Here is a 20,717-nt window from a genome sequence, read left to right on the forward strand (position 1 = left end):
TTTGATACAGCACTTATTGCTATTCAAATGAGCAGTAGAGAAAACACACACAAAAAAAAGGTGATCATTTTCCTTCTGCTCATCTAAATCAACAAAAGTTATGCACAAATTCCGTTTCTTTCTGCCACATTGTCATATGAAGAGTTTGGAACAGGTACAAGTTCAAAATAACCCCACGTGCACTCACGACTTTTTGAAGGTTATGCTTAATCATTATTCATAGTACTAAATAATAATAATGATTAATACTAGCTGTTCTTGTTCTAGCTAGTATCATGGCCACAACAATAAGCCAAAGATCTAGATATTTCCTATCAAACTGGCACCTGCATCAGGAAATATATTTGGAAGCCTGTTTTGTTCTATACCACTGCATTGTCTAATGCACCTTCTCATGAGAAAGCTGCAACATTTTATCCGTGTTTTATAAAAATTTCCCTTCTCCTACAGGGTGTCTTCTTAGGATGATGAGACTCTTAGCAGTGGAAAAAGCTAGAAGAACAAAATTAACAATTTTTATAGCTAAAATAACCCAATTCCTATGCGATCGACAAAGCTTGTCTTGATAGTTTTTCTCACTAACCTTCGGCAGGTTTAACACTGCACACATAATCTCAGTGTGGGACTTCACTGCTGCTGTAAAAGGACACATTAGAATCAAAGGTTCACACTTCTATCATAGGCACTCTGCTGCTAATTGAGTTTCATTATGTATTTGGTTTAAATTTTCTGCTTAGCAAGGATTGACTTTCTCCTACTCTGGATGCAATATTACCATACAGAAGCTTCCATCTTTCTCCATATAATGACATGTGGACAAAGCAGCCTCCTTTTTTTTCCTTATTTTGGTTCAAACTCCACCCTCATCTAGAAAACCACGAACTAGTTTAACAGCTGCCACCATATGGTTCTCAACTCCAAGTAGCTCTCAAGGCACTTTGAATGCGTATCCTGCATTGAAATGACAACGCGGCCAACAGCTGGACAACTTGGCAACATGTATCCGTTCCAACAAGGAGGTCTGAGCCAGAGGTGCCCAAGCACAGCATCACCCCCCCCTTGCTTTAGGATATGTCTGTATGCTCAGCCCACAGCAGAGTTCATGGTTTCTAAAGAGTCCCAGTTCTCTCTCCCTCAGAAGATGATGCTCCCAGACCTCCTCCCACACTCTGAGCCACTTATCAAATGCATACAGCTCTCAGACATGAAAAGAGTTTGCTACATACTAAAATGGTGGAGGCAAAAAGGTGCATTAATTCTTAACAGTTCCAGCTTTAAGCATTTTATGGTTGACATACAAGAGCATATTGAAAGGATATGGACAGAATATTCCTTCTGAAATGACTGAATTTTTGCTAGTCACAACAATACTCCTATTTGTCATTTAAACCTAACCAATAAGGAAGTCTGTAATACTTATACTGCCACCAAGACTATTTTTAGCTGCATCACATTTACCAGGGTTCCAGATGTTGTTATGAGATCAGCATTCATGACATGCAGCTACTTGGTGTTGCGTATGAAAAAAAGACAGAACCTCTAATACTTACAGCCAATCATCATCATAGCCACAGCAAAGATCTTCTCCCCATCTGTAGTCGGAGCGATGTTCCCAAACCCCACGCTGGTGAGGCTGGTCATGGTGAAGTACAGCGAGGAGATGTAGACGGAATCTTTGCTCGGCCCGCCTTCCCACTTCCCGAAGCCGGAGGCATTGAAGCGGTAGGGAGTTCCTATGGACTCCCCCAGCTGGTAGAGCCAGCTCTCGGTGCGGATGGTGTTCGTGTCCTCGTCGATGACCTCGTAGTCGCCGATGCTGTACCAGATGCAGGCCAGCCAGTGCGCGGCCAGCCCGAACACGCACACCAGCAGCACCAGCACGGCCGCCCCGTACTCGATGTAGTGGTCCAGCTTCCGAGCCACGCGGCCCAGCCGCAGCAGCCTGACCACTTTGAGGGAACTGAAGAGGCTGCTGATGCCCTGGAAGGATAAAGCACAGCGGCCATTAGAATTTCACGGGAAAGCAACAGCATTCGTTATTGTGGCTTCCCAAAAAAACAAGGTGATGCGTGACAGCCACCAGATAACGGAGAAACTGCGAAACACTAAAAGCTTAGTGACCCTTTCCAGGCAGGAATAGATGCACTGTTGCCTTCATCCACTACCATTTTGCGGGATGCTCTCTGAACTCTCTTTTCAGATTATTTGAATAGGTTTACAAACACCTTTGTAAAAACTTCAAACGTCTATTGCACACCCGGTTGTGAATTCTTATGCAACATGTCAGATGTAATGTCTCAGATGTTAAGACAAATTGCAATGTTTAGCTCAGACATATCAGAAAGATAAATAAAGAAGGCCAAAAAAAATACTGGAAATACCTGGCAATTTGTAATTTTCCTATTTCCTACAATGCATTTCCTATGACTCCACTTCCTTTTACAAATTCATTGTAAATCAGTCCTCTGACATTTCTCATATGAACTACACATAGCTCAGAGATTTCAAATATCTCACTAATCCCCAAACGATATACTTTTTATGACAGCTTTGATATCAACGCAGTATTTCTGGGCCAAAAATTATATGGTTCCCATAAAACAGGATTAAGCCAGCAAGCAGGATTTTGTTTTGTTAACTTTTATACAGATTTGCACAAGAAGTCAAATTAAAAAATTCAAACCCATTTGGGGCATGAGAAGATCAGAATAGCCTATCATAAAAATCCTTCATTTTGGGTTTTTTTTTTCTACTTCCTCTTACCAAGACTGTTTCATACATAGAAGTCTGATTAAAATTTAAGCAGACTGGTTTAATGAGTATTTCTGGAAATGCATAATTGCATACTTCTGGTCACCAGCTTTTACTGGAAGTTTGTTTATTCCTGCATAAATATGACTGCCTCAGTATCATAGGCTGCTTCAATGCACTAGAAAAGATGTTTTATTAAATAATTACATAAAGTATTATTGACTCATGTTCCCCAGGACTGCAGCAATATCTTTTCCCTTTATTTCATGAATTTGTCATGATTACATTGACTCATTTTCAGAGACAGATGTAATTTGTTACCTGGGAACACACTATCAATTTGTATTAAGTATCTGGACAAGATCTAACGGAAGCAGGGGGTGGGGAGTAAAAAAGAGAGGGAGAAAAAAAAAAAGATAAAAAAAGCAGCCTTCCTTTAAAACAGAGATATTTGCAGAAATCTAGAAGAGAGCAAGTGAACTATTCTTTTCATGAACATCTATGCCAAACTTTTCAAGTCACTGATACAAAAATTGCTACACGAAGTAAGTTAATTTCCATTTCCCATTCATTCCATACCCAGTTTCGTTTTGTAAACACTGGAGCAAAGCCTCAATGCCAATTCTGAGAACATGACACAAAAGGCCTTAATTTCCAGGGGAGGGAAAGAAGGTATTTCTGAACACTCAGTATGGAGAAAAAGTATGGTGAGAAGCGAAGTGGAAAATGCAAAAAATTATAACCACATTTTAGAATTGGATACATGCAAGTCCTGGACTGTCAAGCACATTTAGTCTCTGCATTCTAAATAATCTGACATTACAACACATCCTTCTGGCCTTTTCCCTCAGGACTAATGCCAATTTCTCCCTTTTCTCTTTACAAACCTTAGCAGCGAAACACCATTTTTTTTTACATTTTGAGAGGTCTCCAGAAATTGTGCTCTTTCAACTTTAGTCTCAAAACCAAGCCTTGTAATCACACAGTGCTTCAAAATCTCCACCCCAACATCCAAGAAAACAGTTTTATTTTTGTTCAAAACCTGTTCTTCAAATTAAACATATCCCTGAGATGGAAAAAAAAAGCCCCCCAAAAATGCTGCTTGTCAGCAAGAGTCCTACCAAAGCCAAAAAATAATAATGGTTTAGGAAGGACTTAATACCTTAGAATTTGGTTAATTCTTAATAAAACATTTAAAAGAGTCAAGGATTAGAAATACGTGGGGAGAGGAAAAGAATCACAGAAGAGGAGTTCAAGAAATTGGATATGAAAAATGGGAACACTAATTAAAATACATGAAATCAGATTTTAAAAGTCTAAGGCAAAATACTTTTTTCAAATGTTCTCTTAACATAATTTCCCTTGTGAAATTCACTAAAAGAAATTTTATTTTAAAAATTTAATTGGGATTGAACTACATCATTTGGGAGAACCTGATTCTACCAAATTCTGACCAGAAATAAAGAGAATTAGGCTTTTTGTACAAAAGGAACTTGACTATTTACAGAAAAATATATGCTTGATTTGGTTGCACTGAAAGGATACATTAAATATTCTAATCACTCCTAAAACTCACCTGACTGCATTGCCAATGAGATTCTAAAAGTTCAGAAAAAGCTCTTTAAAAAAAGAAAAATTTTTATTTCAGCATTAACAGTGTTCACTCTTTTATTTCCTCAAAGGAAAGGATTTGTCTATCCTAAATGGATTGATATCAAGAGCAAGAACTGCACAGGGAAATGATTATGCATATAATTCTTGAAAATTTGTGAGAGAAAGAATTTCAAATGGTTACAAACAACAGAAACTTAATAGACGGTTTCACAGATGATAAATTAGGGAAAAAAAATCAGATAGTCCTGCAGTACTTTAAATCAGTACTTTTTGGCACTAGATTTAGCAAGTTACATTTTAATGCTTACTGGAATAGATCTGCTGGATTGAAAAATTGACAATTTTAGATTACCACTTTCCTAAATAGAACAGTACTTTTAGATTATTGTCCATTTTAATGCTCTTATCAGTGCAGATTATTTTTATGCGTTTATCACACAGATGGCTCCACAATGTCACGCAAAGGAGCCTGAACTCAATTTACTTCTCTTGATGTATGTCCCACCCTCTTGGTCTGCTACTCCTGCCAGTTTTGAGAGGCAGATGAAGAGACATCCAGAGATCCTTCTGCCCAAAGGAAACAGGAAAACCCCAGCTATAAAGAGCTAGAAATGGCACTGCAGGTGCCAAGCAGGCACCCCCAGATGTTCTGCTCTAAAGGGTCACCATAAGGAATTATGTGTGTGGCAGCCAGGAAAAGGACAAGGCTAAGTGATATTCCATGGAGTTCTACCTGTGTCTGATTTACCCCAACACAGTTGCAACTACTGGTATTCTATCCAACAGAAAACATCCCTTGAGGCTATCCAGAAATGAAAAAAAAAAAAATCTGTTATATGGCCAGAACAGACACACAGTACATTTTTACTGTATTTTTTTACAGAGAGAACTTGGGTACAGTGTTCACTTCAATATGCAGCACTTGATCTAGTATGTCAGAAAATACTGAATCTCACATACACTTGTATTGTAACTGTTTTGAAGCAACTGAATGAGACTAAAAAAATTCTACCGCTGATGCCTGTATATAGATGCTGATAAATATTTCATAGGTTGGCAGGTTTACTTTCACTGCCAGTGATGGCTGCTGCATAAAAAAAGGAAGAAAATGTGGCCAGTCCCCTCCAAACCAAAGGGTAAACTCAAGGCACTGAGACACTGAAGAAATAATTCCACAACCACTGATAGAGCAGACTTGAATGTCAAAAGCCCATAAAATAATAAACAAAACCACTTCCCCTCCCTCTCCTTCTACACATTCTTTGCAAAGTAGAACTGTACCCCAAAACCAGAAAAACAGACCAGCCTCAGTCCCAAGGGATAGCAGTGCCCATATCTTATAGTAAAAGAAAATGCTTCATAAGTTTGTCCATTAAATACTGCCAAATGTAAATTTCCATGTATAATTTGTCATTAATTAGACCTCCTCACTATATACTGCGCACATTTACACATTTTCTCTACTTCCTTGCTTTCTGCAAGATCTAATCTATTGTGAGTGCCTCCCTTGCCTCACACTGGTACCTCAGCCATGTAAGTAGCCTTCTCACCAAACACAGGATCCAGGATATCCATGTTTTGGCTCTACCTCTCCATCAGACAACTTAAGATTTGTGCTGTTACTTCCACACCAAGAAAACGAGACAGAGACACTGTGAAAACACAAGGGCTGTAAGCAGGGTAATTATTGTTACTTGTGTAATTATGGTGCCCAAGAACAGTGACAGTGATAGCTGCTGTACAGATAAAAACTGTGGCTGTTGTTCATTTGCCATGCAAAATTAAATTCAACTCAATTCACTGAATAATAAAAGTCCACCTAGAAGAAATCAAAATACGAATTGTTTAATGGACAGCCATAAAAAGTAACTGAGGCCACCCCACCTGCCCCCCTCAAAAAAAATAGAAGTAATTCATTTTACATTCCAAACAACATGTAGCATGAACAACTGCAGAAAATAACTAAAATGCTACATTCACCCCACCTCTTATAGCTGCAGTAGCACAAGTACTTTAGTAATAGATTCAATCAACATGACAGTATTCACTTTTTAGGCCATTATTCACTTTCTACATGTACAGAAAGAAAATGCACTTAACCCAAGCATTAAGATTTTTTTCCCTAGGCTCAAAGGCAGGATAATTTACTTCCTACTTACTACCTATTTTTAAAAAGAGAAATATTCAGTATTGGCACAAATCTTTCCGAAGTTTTCCAGTATTTTTCTCTCATATGGAACTGCTAAAGTTCAGGCTTCATCTCAATTAAAGGGAGATTCAGGAGACTAAAAGCTAGCCATTAAAAGAAAGAGAATGAAACAGACCAAAAAAACTAAATTATTTACTCCAAAAGGGGAGGCAATGAACCAAATTTATCACTACTGTGAGGCAAGAGAGAGAAAGCACTGCCTCCTTTCTTGATACTTCATTTGAAGTCAGCCATGCCACAACCTGGCTCTGCCTACCTGCAGTAACCTGGCAGCCCTGTCAGGTCATCATTAGGACTACACACTTCCATCATTTGTCTCCTCTGATTTTCTTAATTAGGTCTGAGAACATGACCTTTCCTACAGTCTGCCATATTTAGCAACCAAGAGATGAGATAGCGTTATGTGCCCAGGTGAAAATCAATATCTAAGCCCTCTGGATACTGCTGTGGTTTTCAGCACTGAAGAAAACAGATCTCTAGACTCCTGAAGCTTATTTTAGTGAGACATCTGTGAGCTTGGTTAGAACTGGGGGAGAAACAGCAATAACTGATGTATAAGAGCACAGGGTGTGGGAAGAGATGGGAAGGCTGATTTTTCATTTGTAAAATTATGTCCATGCTTGTCTTACATGCTTACATGCACACTCAGAAAAAAAAAAAAAAAAAGAAAAAAACAAAAAACAGGAAACAAACTCTATTTTCCTTTTACTTTATGAGGAAGAACAAGAATAAAGATAACACGTAAGTAACCTGAAGAAATCCTACTTTCTGTGATAGCAAATAAAAAATTACCCCAATAGACAACAATCGGCTTTCCAATGCTTCTGATTCAAAGCAACAGCCAGTTTGAGAAGCTTTTTACTGATCTCAAAGAGGCAAAACACCAAAATAAGACTTAGTGTTACTTACTGGCATTTAATACCTCTCCATCTTTCCAATTCGAATTCTATCCCTAATATGAAATAGACTACACAGCTACCTCTTAGCTACTCAAACAAATACCCTTTGTCATCTCATCTGACTTACTGCCTCAGACCAATACAAGTGTGCTGAATGGGGGGAGAAGAGGAGAGTTAACTGGTCCCTGTCTCTGGAACATGCCTCCCTTTATATGCAGTGTAAGCTTCACTCTAACAGCAGCTTTTTGAAATAATTCAGAATCTAATATATTCAATTAGCTCTCCCTCTTGGACAAAGGCTATCACCATACATTATCACTCAAAATGTAATTCAGCATTGTAATTCTTTTAGCCTGATACAGATTGAATAGCTTATGTAGACTACTGTTCTCTTTTTAACAGAATGATAGATCATGTCTGGCCTTTCAAAGCTACGAAGAAGTAGCCCTGAAATCCAATAACACCCTTCCTTATCTGTGACTTAGCAGAAAGACTAATCTCAACACTGGGAATGCAGAAGAGGAGTCAATTGGCATCTTAACAGCCTCAGCAGAACCTGCAGAGAAGGTCAACACCAGGCAGGGACACAGCAACACATCCTGCTCTGGAATTTTCCTTTGGTAGAGGCTATCCTGCCAGAAGCAGATGTCTCTGAGCCACCAAGGTGTATGAGCTTGTGTAAGACCAGGGAAGGTAGCAGAATTAAAATAAAATCAACACCTGAAGCAGGCTTACAGCATAGGAGAGAATTTTACCTGAATGTCTTGCAAGGCACAAGAGCTCTGGAGCACCTATATACATCCACACCGTTTGGAAAACTGAGGATATGGGGGGAAAAGACAGCCTGCCCCTTCACAGGATAGCATAAAGTGGCATGTGATGGATAGCATGGAGGTTGGGTTTTTAAGGAATGAAGGCAGAAAAACTCGTATTTGACTGGAAAAAAACCTGGGGGGGATGATGTGAGGAGATGTGGAACAAAGCAGATGAAGAAGAGACACCCTCACTTGAATTCCCAAGAGACTCTGAACAGCAAGTGCTTCTTTTGCCTACCTGGTTTATATCCTGGCTGTGCACCTCACCCCAGGAATCTGCTTTACACCATTTGCATTTCCCCAAAATACTTCTACCTACCTGTCTGCTAAGGAATAATTCCTGCCTGGCACAGCCCCCTGGGACCATGCTGCAGAACAGAGCACTTACAGAAAGTCAGACGAGCAGCCCTCTTCCTCCTCCTCCACCACTGTTTTTCCTTTTGATTGCACTCCCCTTTTTCCACAGTTCAAGCCTGCCAAGCTCCTTCTGAAGCTCCAAATACCACCTAGGACCCACACCAAGGACCTTCCTAGCCATGCTGCAAGGGTTTCTGGCAGGTTACGGTCCCCAGCACACACCTCCCCTGGATTTGTCCTGTTTCTCAGAGGCTTCTCACACAGGGACACCCAATCAAGCAGACCTCCTTCATCATCACATCCCCAATCCAAGGCCCATGTTCCAGCCTTCCCCCTGCCCCACCTGGGCACAAAAACACAATTGCTTGATCCTTCCCCAGAAGCCCCAGCAGGTGTCACCCAGTTCACAGGGTCTCACTTATCCCTCATCTACTTTCATCTCATCCAAGAACCACGATTTGCCAACATTTCCTCTATGCCTGGATCACACCCTGTGATACACAGCTGGGGGGTTTTGTTAAAGACATCACATAAAAAGTAGGTTAGGACTACTTTAAAATTTCAATTAGCCATAGAAAATTATTCATTCATTACTAGATTTAGCAGTAGGCTCACAAGCAAAATACAGCACTGCCTCACTGGACAGATTCAAGTAAGAGTGGTGAACTACTGTTTCAAACAGATTTCATATTACTCAGCTGTTTACAGTTTAAAAATACTTTTAAAATTATGTTTTCCCGTTTGCAAAATTCATCTAACCCAAAATCTTTCTTTATAGGTCCCAGTTTACTCCATAAAACTGTAAATATGATAATTTATTCTCTTGCCCCTTATTGCATGCAGTGGTTAAAAAAAAAAAAAAAGAAAGAAGGGAAGTTGCATGCCTTCCAGTGTAGCCACTTCAGTAATTCCTAATTAGCTAATTTGTATTAGCATGAGAGATTATTCCATTAACAAGGTTTAAATTAATCTATTGCAAAAGTACTGCCTCAGAGAGTTGCCAACAATTTGACCAGCCACACATTCATTTTTTCCTCTCTCAACTCACTGTTTACTTTCCAGCTACACCACACTCACTTAGCACTAATTATCTTCATTTACTTCTATTATTCTGAATTGTATTTTTTCTGGGACTTTTTTTATCATCATCATAAATTCTGGCCTTTCAAAGCTGTAAATCTTCTTTGCCGACATGCTAGCTTCTCTCCTATTCATTCACTTAAGTGAGCACAAGATCATTTATATTGAATACATCTTTCCTGATGATCTTTTACTATGCATTTATTTCTCTTACGACCTCAACTAATAGAGTGATACATGGTTCTCAGTTTGGCATCAGCCAACAACTGATCACAGCACTCTGCTCAAACACATATAGCAAGTACTACTGCAAACTCCCTACTTCAGAGATTTATATGGTGGTGACATGACTGGATTCCACTCCTACCATGAGATTTCACAATAGCATCACATGCAATAAGTCAAATTTTTTCCAATATAAATTATATCTTATGGCATTATGGATGAAAACCACAGTATAAAATTGCTCAAGCTGGCACTGCAATAATATGCTTTGGAATTCAAAGTCTTAAATTGCACTGTTCTTGGCAAAAAATGTGGAATTTTCTTTAAGCCTGGTTTTTGTTAAATTTGCTGATTGATGTCTGAGCACAAAAAGATAACGTTATCCCCCAAAGTAGGTGGTATTTTCTTAAGTAAGGAATAATACTAATTACTGTAAAGAATTACTGACAAATGCTATTTTGATCATTCACATTTGAAAGAGACTAACACCACATGTTTCAAGGGCTGTTTAAATTTTAGACCAATATTTTCTTTTGCTACTCAGACTAAATTACAGCATATGTATTCTCTTAACAATAGAAAGTTCAAGCCTAGCATTAAGTTGATTCATCAATCAGTGGTATATTTTCTTCTGTTGAAATTCTGTCAGGTCAAGAAAATAATTAGTATTTAACTGCATCATTCATTTTCCATATATAAAAGCCAGGAGAAACATCCATAACTTTACTTTCATTTGGGTAACAACAGAAATTTCTGCACAGCTATTCATTTCTTCATTTGTTGAATTCTGCTCATGTCTGAATATAAAATGCTGCACTGTCTCTTTGAGCACAGCACTTGAAATCAGTCTCTTATATAATTATATGGCCTTGAACAAAGACAGTAATGTTTTTTCTTTCCTCTTCCATCTGTAGAATATGGCTATTCATACTTAAGTGCCTCTTGAATTAATTGTAGTTATTAATAGTTGTATTGATTAATAGCTAATGAATTCAAATTATTTTTATGGACAAAAATATTCTCAACCATGCGTAGAGGAAACTGGAATTTCAAGTATACAGAAAAATGTGAATTGAAAATATACTAATGTTCCAAACTGCAACAAACTCAAAGAATTTTGAAATTGTCTGAAAACCACAGAAATCGTACTCAATTTTGTTTCAAGAAAATATTTTCTGTTATATCTTATAATGTAATAATGAAGTAAATTTCAAAACAAAAAGCTACTTCGAAATAGAAAACAAAATCCAATACCAGAATTTTTCAGTTGAGTATCTGCTTGCCAAAAATATTGATCAATTCTAGTTTCACCTATTACAATTAGTGGATCATTTTAGAAATTACAAAAATGGTTTCACTATTAATCTAGAGATAAGTCATAGGACAGTCCCAAAACTGCCCAAAGGGGAAAAAAAAAAACCTCAAAACCCTATTACACAGTTTTTTACTAATTCAGTGCTGCAGGTCCTGTGTCCCTTGCAAATCAATTAGTCTCCATCACAGTAATTACAGCATTCCTAAGAACAAATTGGCTTGTCAACTTAGTTCCTCCATGACATTCTCAGAGTCTTCAGTGCCTTTTTTTTGTAAGAGAGAATGACAGAAGACAGCAAACTAAACAAGCTTCCACCTGGCCCAGTCCTCCTCCATTATAGGGACTGCAACAAAACCAGGATTCTATTTGCTCTTGTTTTCCATGCATGATTTTAAACATCAGATCAGGAAAATAGCAATTCATATTCTTCTTCTCATTTTATCACCACTGTCAACACTGGGTATCATTTCATCTCTGGCTATTTTTTTAAAGAATATTCTCATTAGGACTTCCGAAAAAAAAATTAAAATTCCTGCAGCAGCCATGGCCATCTACTGACTCCAGTGCCATGGTTCCAAGGGAATTCCCTCTAGCAAAATTAAAGTGATACTCAGATAACAGCTCAGTTTGGTTATTTGCATGTTGAGCAGGGCAGCCTTGCACCCGACTTAATTGAGCTGCAAAGTTTTATGGTGTATAACCCAGGGCAAGAGAGAGGTAAATTTAAACCAGCAAGAAAGTAAGGGAGCTGACCCACAAGGGAATGCTCTACAACCCAGAAAAAAAATAGATGAAAGGCAAAGATTTTCTGCTTCCACGATTTCTTGAATATGGCTTTTATTATTTTTCTTCTTTAATAAAAGGTTATCTTTCTCTCTACAGGCAGCTCTTGAAACACTGATCACCATGTACTGTCCCAAACCCCCTCCTGATATGCACTGTGTTATTCTGTTGGCGTTGCTGGCAAAACCCCTCAGGTCCCAAAACAGCCTACGAGCCCTCAGTGGAAGCACAGCAATTTACACCAGTGGAAACTCTGCTCTAATGATTCTACAATGATTTATACCAGCCAAATGTCAGAACCCACTATGGGAAATGCAGATGAATAGTCTTGAAAGGACACCACCAAGAAAAATCTTGACTTTTTTTTTTTCCTTGGGCACAAAGTAGAATAACTAAAACCAACACTGTTATACTGATCAAGGAGACTTTTGAAGAGCTGGGAGAAAATGAAGTACCAATCAGCTTCTCATTTCAACAAGGCAACACTGAGATGAAGAACCTGCAGAAATACAAACTCACACAAGAATTTCTCTGCAGAATTGCTACCATGAGTCCAAAATCATCTGTGCTCAGTTCGGTGGCTGTCACAGCCACTGATACAGACATTTTCCTCAAGGATGTTCTGTAGGTCACATCACTAGTCTAAAGTCAAAAAGTGTCCCTTCAGCAAAATCTTCACCAGGTTGCTTCTATCTGTTGTGGGTGAGAAAAACTTCCTTCCTGGTGTGTTGGTTTTTGGTTAGGTTGGGTTGCTTGTTTGTTTGGGTTTTTTTGTCTCTTGCTTCATTTATTTCTAAATTTTATTTATTATTTTTACTCTTTCTATCTAAATGTCAGAAACTGACATATGGCCACTCCTTCCATCATTGTATCAGTGTCACAGCAAAGTAATATGTGAAAGCCCTGAAGAATAATCTGCAGTCTGGGTCTTTCATATGACAAACAAATACTTAAAAACAGGTCTCACAAGGCTTTTGTATTTTACCTAATTTGTGTTATTTCAGTCTGTAGCTTGATACAAAATGGAAACTTCTCTAGGGAATTAAACATCAAATAATATCACATTTTTCCACTGTATTTAATATTTTGCCTACCTGCCCTCACATCATTGAGAAAACCACTTTAAATTTTATAAAAAATAGTGTAATTTTTAGAAAGTAATGGGGTTTGGTTTTGCCTATATTTCACTTGGCATAGTTTTCTTTTGATAGCTAGGCTGTCCTCTGTAACATGGACATACTTTAAAGGAAGTCATAAAATTTCAATTTTACAGGCTAAAATTTCAATACTAAGCTCTGATGAGGTAGGTATGTAAATCCCTCTCCATCTCTGGAGGTATTCAGATGCACCTGGATGCAATCCTGTGCATCCTGCTCTGAGGGAATCTGCTTTAGCAGCTGGGCTGGACTAGATGATCTCCAGAGATCCCTTCCAAGCCCAGCCACCCTGTGATTCTGTATCTTACAGCTTTAGCATGTGTCACAGATAAACTCACACACTTAACTAGTTGGTGATTTTATAATGTGTAACCAGAAAGCAGACTGCTGGAATCCTCGCCAAGATTTTATTAAAAATTCATTAACTCGCTGAACTCTTTAGGCACGGAACTTTAATGGATTTACCTTAGGAATATTTTCTTGGTGGACTGCTCAAAAAAAACAAGCAGTTAAAAAATACGAGTTTTCTGCATTTAAGAGTCTACATGTTAGGTCTTTTGCTGGATTGTGATCTATTCCCAGAGAAATGAAGAACTAAGGAAGAGTCTAGATTTCCAGATTTCTCCCCACCCTTTCATTTCATTATGAAATTACCAAACAAGCACCTTCAATTGCTTCACCTTCCTCTAAAAGGAATGCTGCACAGATCACCAGGTATCCACACAGTGCTTTCTGGTGCTCTAAGATGATTCAGTGAGTCACTGCCTGCCTCTTTGCCTGCCACCTGCTATAGTGTACTAGAAGAAGCTGAGAAACATGTACTTTACTTCCTAATTGTTCCTGTGAAGAATTGGCATTAGCAGAACTACCCTGATCAGTCATCAGTGAAAGCAAGAACAGCCTGCCCCGAGAAACTGTCCTGACACCCAGTTCAAACTAATCCTGGTAACTCAGATGGAGCAGTTTTCCTCAGTGCTGCACAAAGGTGCTGCTGTCTGCCTCTACCTGTCTTAAGCCCTGAGGATGCACAAAGAAGGAAAATAAACAAGGATTTTAACACCAAAAACAACAGCAGCAATTAAACAATGAGCCTTCTGGCTAGGACTCATAAGCAAACTTCTGTGCATGCTGTGGGTGGCTACCAGAGATATATGTACAGCAACTCAATAAATTTATAAACATAAATTTCTTTCCTCTGTCCTGCGCCTCCCCCCCAGTTACTGAGTAATAATTAATGGATGGAAGTGGAAGTGGTGCACTGACCTCATCAACATTCTCAAATGCATTGATGACATCATATGGCAGGCAGGAGAGCAGGTCGATCACAAACCAGGTCTTCAAGTAATTCATGCGAATCAGCTTGGGGTCAGAGATCACCTCTCCTGCCGGCCCCACAAAGGTGGTGTGGAAATTAAGCACAATGTCGACCAGAAAAATGACATCTACAATGCTGTCGACTACCAGCCATGCCACGTTGTTCTGTTTGGTTTTAAAGGAGACGTTGTAAGGGACCAAAATAGCAGTGTAGAAGGTCAAAATCAAGATGATCCAGTCCCAGGTAGTCTTGAATACACAATAATGCAAAATTATATGCGGTGGAGTCTTTGGTGCCTCTTGTTTGTACTGTGGGAGGATTTCAGAACCCAGCTGCAATACCTGTAGTCAGAGAGATTTGAGAGGAAAAAGAAGCATGTTCAAGTTTCTCATGGTATTTATCACACTGTAGATTCTCAAGCTTAGTACAACAGTTCATAAAAATTCATGTCCATTAGATCCTTTTATCAACCCCAAATGGTAAGCAAGCCAAGAAAAGTATTCTGTTACACAAATCAGCATCAAACTAAGAACAGTTGTTTCCTTTAATAACATTAATTATTTTTTGATATTAACATGTGGAGTGTCCAAGACAAAAAGAGAAGAGAGAGCCCCTTTAGCTATCTAGACAGACAAGATAGAAAAATGATGGGCAAGAACAGGCAGGAAGGCCAGTGTGAGTAGAAATTGATGGCAAAACCAGGAAAAAGACACAACTGAGTTCCAGTCCAGCAGCAGGACCACTGGACCACATTTGTTTTCCAAGACTGGTTATTTAACTCTTCACTACACCATGTCTCAAATAGTCTCATTCTACAATTTATCATAAATGCACAGGTCCTTCTTCCTCTCCTCTAGACTGTTCAGGTCCAAAGCCCACGGATATCTATCATCAGCCTCAATAAATTCATTTTGGATTTCACCTTTTCATTCAGAGAAGTTCAACATCTTAATTACCTGATGGTGTAGAATCATAGAAAAATAGAATCATTAAGGTTGGAAAAGACCCCTAAGATTGTTGAGTCCAACAATTAACCCAGTACCGTGTTCTCCAACAAACCATGTCCCTAAGTGCCACATCCACACACCTTTTGAACCCTTCCAGGTATGGTAATGCTACCATTCCCTGGGAAATCTGTTCCAATACTTGACAACCCTTTCAGTGAAGAAATTTTTCCTAATATCTAAACTAAATCTCCCCTGGTGCAACTTGAGGTCCTGTCATCTGTTGCCTGGAAGAAAAGCTGGATCTCTCCCTCACTACAACCTCCCTTCAGGCAGTTGTAGAGAGCCAATGGTCCCCCCCGAGCCTCTTTTTCTCCAGGTTAAACAATCCCAGCTCTCCCTCATCAAACTTCTTCTCTAAACCCTTCACTGACTTCACAGCCCTTCCTCAGACACACTCCAATGCCTCTGTGTCCCTCTTGCTGTAGGGGCCTCCAAGCTGAACACAGGATTTGAGAGGACCTGCCGAGGCACACTGTTGAGCTAGGTCTGAATTCAGAAAAGCACTACTGCAGAAGATGATCTGCCAGCATGAGTTTTAAACCCTGGGCCTCAAGACAAGCACATGCTGACACTGAGCACTGTTTTGCAGAACTGCAGGCTCAATCACTGCCGCCCATTTTATGTCTGTTCTCTCTCTAGTTCTGCCCACTGCTGCAAAAACAGTGTTATCATGTATGTAATTCTTGGGAACTCAAGTTTCTTTCACATACCTATGAATAAGACTGTGTTTGTTTGTATGTATGGATATATATGGAGGTGAAATCAACATCAAGAACCTGTGTCCAAATAAAGGTAAGTTAAATTTTAAAGCAAATTTTAACCTGGATGAGTTATGAATGAAAACTGAAAGGAACATGAAGGTTTGCTTGAGTGAAACATGTCTAGTAATGCCAAACTCACAGAACCTGTGAGAAGTATTCAGGAGCATGGTTCCTTTTTCACATTTATTTACACATAGTTCAGAGCAATAGGAAGCAGAGGAGGAAATTAAATGGTGGCTTTTCTCTGGGAAAAGATAAGACAACACAGCTAGAATAGAAGGATGTCTTCCTTTCATGCTCCTTATCTCAGCTTTTTTAATGTCAGTTATTTAGGCATGGATTTTATCTGCAGGCTTTTTTGAGTACCTTTTTTTCTTCTTTTTTTTTTTTTGGTGAACTGGTGAGATTTTTTTCCAACAGTTTCAGCCAAAGGGGACAAAAGAAAACAATCAGCTACAAAAGTTCTACTTGGACAAAACAGTCTCAGATGAAATTCCCTGCTGCTCTGAACCTCCCATAATCACTTACTCATGTACACAACAGGGGTCAGACACTGTCAGATCACAGCTCCTCACACATGTGTAAATGAGAATGGGAATTGCAAGCCTGCTGACTTTGAGCACAGTATGTTCTCTTGAAGAGAATTAAGATGACCTGCTCTGACAGACCTGCATGTTACCACAGAGGCATTAGGAGTTTGAAAAAAGTTTGACTTTAAAAAAAAAAAAAAAAAAAGAGGACTCGGTATTTTTGTTTCACTGAATTTCTAGAATGACAGCAAAGAGAAGAAAGGAACATTTCACCTGCAGACACAACTAGGACTCAGACATGTTCACTGCAGTATTATATAGTCTATTGATCCTGACCCTGATTCCTGTAGGTTCTCCCTACTACCAAAAAAAAAAAAAAAAAAAAAAAAAAGGAATTAAGCTGTTGAGAGGAGCTGGAAGCAGCACAAAGCACATGCAGTCTCTCTTCTCTGCAGGAGGCACTGGCTAGCCCAGGCAGTCCCCAAAAGTCACTGGTGTGATTGGAAGAGGCAGAGGTTGTGTATTGAGTCCGTGTGTTACTCAGAGCATCATTCCCTTCAAGGCTAGTTTGCAGTCCCAGTGACAGATGTTGTGATGTCTTTTCCCAACAAAAGCTCTAGCCCAAATCAATATTACAAATACCTCCTGCCTTTCCCGTTTGCACATTGCAGCTGTACCTGAATCACCTGGAAAGCAAGGAATTACTACTGGTCTTTATGAGGCTCTGCATGAGCAGCAGCTCTAACATAGGATCCTAAACCTGATATGCTTCACTGGGCAAGGAGAGTCCTCTGCAATACTCATTCACTGGAATAATTGATCAGTAAAACCAAGCATCTCCATCACACAGTAACATTTTTCATATAGCGGGATTTCAGTTCTAATGCTCAGATTTTACTGGTGTGGGGAGACAAGATCACCCTTCAGATGTAGCAGGTAAGCACAACTGCTTTTTCTGTAATCACAGGCCTACTACAGCTTATTTTTTTAGCCGCTGGTATTACAATAATAAGTCTGATATTTCAGTAACTATTCTAATCAGCACAGGAACTCAACCAAGACAGACTGAAAAAAAATTATTTGCTCTTGTCAGATGGTTCTTACCTATACATACATAAGTTCTAGACTGAGAATTGTGTAATTCACTCCATTTTGGTCACTGCTGCTCTCTTTGTACTCCAAGAATTTGTAACCAAATGTAACCAAGAATTTGTGGAAATTTTGCATTAACAAAACTCAATTTACTGGAAAATATACTAATGTATACCTACATACCCAAATAGGGGAAAAGGCAAGAACAATCTCTGGCAAAAAGAAGGGGCTAAATTATGGTGTCCATTATTTTGTTGTAAATAGAAAACAACATTAAAATAAAGCCAGTGGAACTGCAAAGATGTAAAACTGAACTGAAAGCAGAAAAAACAGACTTCTAGTTCCAACTCGTTATGATAATAAACTGCTGCTTCTGTGTTTTAAAATGTCATCGCCAAATACAAAGCACTCTCTCCTTGTTTGAGATTCAAAGGCTACAGCACAAGAAACTAAAAGGATTGATGATTGATTGATCTCCTTCCCTTTCTATTTAGAAAGTCAACATACTCTAAACTATCTGAATAGCTAGGGACCTTATTAATAAGTATTTTGAACTCCTGTAACCCCTCTGGAGACTCTGGTGAAGCCCTGCCAATGGTTATTTAAAGAGACCAGGGGCCATGGCTTTAGCTGGTCTCCAGCAGAAGGATGTGCACCAGCACTGTGGGCATCAATCCTGAATGGAGGGGCAGGAGACAGACATCTAGGAATGACACAGGGATTCTAACCACTCATCAGGTGGGGGAAGCCACCTGCAGCAAGCCTGAGGTGCCTCCAGTCCTCTTTTTGGGTAGGCTGGAGGTGACAAGTTCCAGCCTGGGCTCGCTCTCACTACATGACTAACACACAACTTTGTAAAACCACCCCATCTTGCTGGCACTGCCAGAGATGATTTCACAACCTGAGGTGAAAGAGGGGCAGTACCCCAGCTCACACTCTCTCTCCCAGCAAAGGCAACTTGCTTTGCACACTGGCAAATCCCACGGTGCCTGGCACTGCCAGCCAAGAGCTTTCAAAGGCACCAAATTCTTCATTTCACTGAAGGAAGAGAAACATGCCTACAACAAAGCTTTATAATCTCAGAGAACAAGCATGTGCCTTTATCATAAAGCACAACAAAAGAGCCCAGTACTGCACAGAAGCCATGGAAGGAGGTCCACAGAGCTTAGTGCTTAAAATCAAGGTTTTGTCAGGTCACTGCACTGGAAGTTACAAGAGCTCCTTTCTCCACTTTTCATGCCAAGGGCCACACCGAGTCTCCCCACACAGACCCACCATCCCTGGGTCATCTGGAGATCAAGAGCTACAAACCCCACTCTCTCTGCACCATCCAGCAAACCCAGGTCGATGCAAAGTACCCTCTGCCCTACTCCAAGGTGCTCCTGCTGCACCCCAGCCTCTAGGGAGAGCAGTGCCAGCCTGAGGCAGGTTTGTTGAAGCAGTCAGGTTACACCCACATGAACTAACCACATTCAAACTGCTTGTAAGGCAACTTCTCCTGGGGAGGCAAAAAAACAAACCCCAAGAGACTTATATAAAAGTAATCATCGAAGAAAATGTACACAACTATATAAACCAACATGCTGAGTTTCCATTCATGTGCATTGGACAATTTGATTGCTACGATTTTCTGAATAATTGAAACAACTCTAGTTTTGGAAGATTTTTCACTATACACAGTTTTATCATAGTAAAAGAAATATTTATTTCAGGAACTTAACTTATTAATGAAAATATTATTTCAGTCACTCATTAATCATCAGATAATACAGCTGTATTATCTGCATTTATTATTTGTGGTAATGATGCATGATGTTTTAATAGTTCTCCAATGCTGGGGAATTTTATTCCAAGAGCAGAAATGCCAGATTTCATCATGGGTTTTACAAGACTGTGGTCTTTTTTAAACACAGCAAATTTTTTTTAAAAATCCAATTTCTGTTACAAAGTGGTGAACATATCCCAAGTCAGGAATTATAAATTGCATCAAAAGTAGTTAAAACGATTTATTTATTTATTTTTAAGACTGTATGACTGGGGAGCAAAAAAAAGCTAACACATACACACTCACTCATTTCCAACTTAATCTCTCCTTTTCATGTTTTCAATTGCACCTATTTGCTTTCTCTCACTCTCCCTTGCTTTTGTTTTCCCAAGCACCCACACAAATTGCTCCCAAGCTAAGGGCTAGGAGCTAAGCCTCAATATTTTGATTGGCAGTTTTAATGGCAGTTATAAGTTCCTGGTAAACAATGTTAAAAAAAAAATGGCAGAGGTTCCATTCTTAAGCAGTGCTGCTAAGCACCATTATAATTTCTCTGCTTTTACTTCTCATAACTATCACACTTTTTAAAATCTTTACAACAGTCTTGTTTGTCCAGAACCACCTGGCAAAGGTGCAGAACATATCAGCTAAGACCACAGGTGCAGATGACACATATATTCATTCAGCAGTGACCAGGAAGAACCATCCCTACAATCAGCTCCTTGGCAATTAAGCAACAGAAATGCATCAGTTGCTTTACAAACTCCTATTGCAAAATGTTGTCTCACAGTTACCTAACACCCTTGCGTTAATTGTATAATTAATTTGAGGAGTTTTCATATGACTGCTATTAGAGAAGTCAGGCTAAAAAAACATCTGCGCCTACTGGGGAAAGTTGGAAACTGAAGCTTCACAGATACTGCTTGTGTTATCCATGGCCTGTTAGTCTGCCACTAACACCTTTCTTAAGCTGTTCCACAAACAATAAAAAATTGTAAGCTGTTGTGGCAGGCTCCAACGCCTTGCTCTACTCAAGTTCTAG

General features: G+C 39.3%; 1 protein-coding gene across 1 annotated transcript in view; it reads right to left on the reverse strand.

Moving 5' to 3' along the window:
- The window catches only part of KCNH1 (potassium voltage-gated channel subfamily H member 1), a 167,119-nt gene that overhangs the window by 115,929 nt on the left and 30,473 nt on the right, over positions 1 to 20,717 (reverse strand). The window contains exons 6-7 of the mRNA XM_062490404.1: positions 14,469 to 14,861; positions 1,551 to 1,980 (exon numbers count right to left, since the gene is read on the reverse strand). Coding sequence (XP_062346388.1) covers positions 1,551 to 1,980; positions 14,469 to 14,861 — 823 coding nt within the window. The remainder of the gene's footprint in view (positions 1 to 1,550; positions 1,981 to 14,468; positions 14,862 to 20,717) is intronic.

Source organism: Cinclus cinclus, chromosome 3, assembly GCF_963662255.1.
Source record: "Cinclus cinclus chromosome 3, bCinCin1.1, whole genome shotgun sequence".
In the NCBI taxonomy this organism is placed as follows: domain Eukaryota; kingdom Metazoa; phylum Chordata; class Aves; order Passeriformes; family Cinclidae; genus Cinclus; species Cinclus cinclus.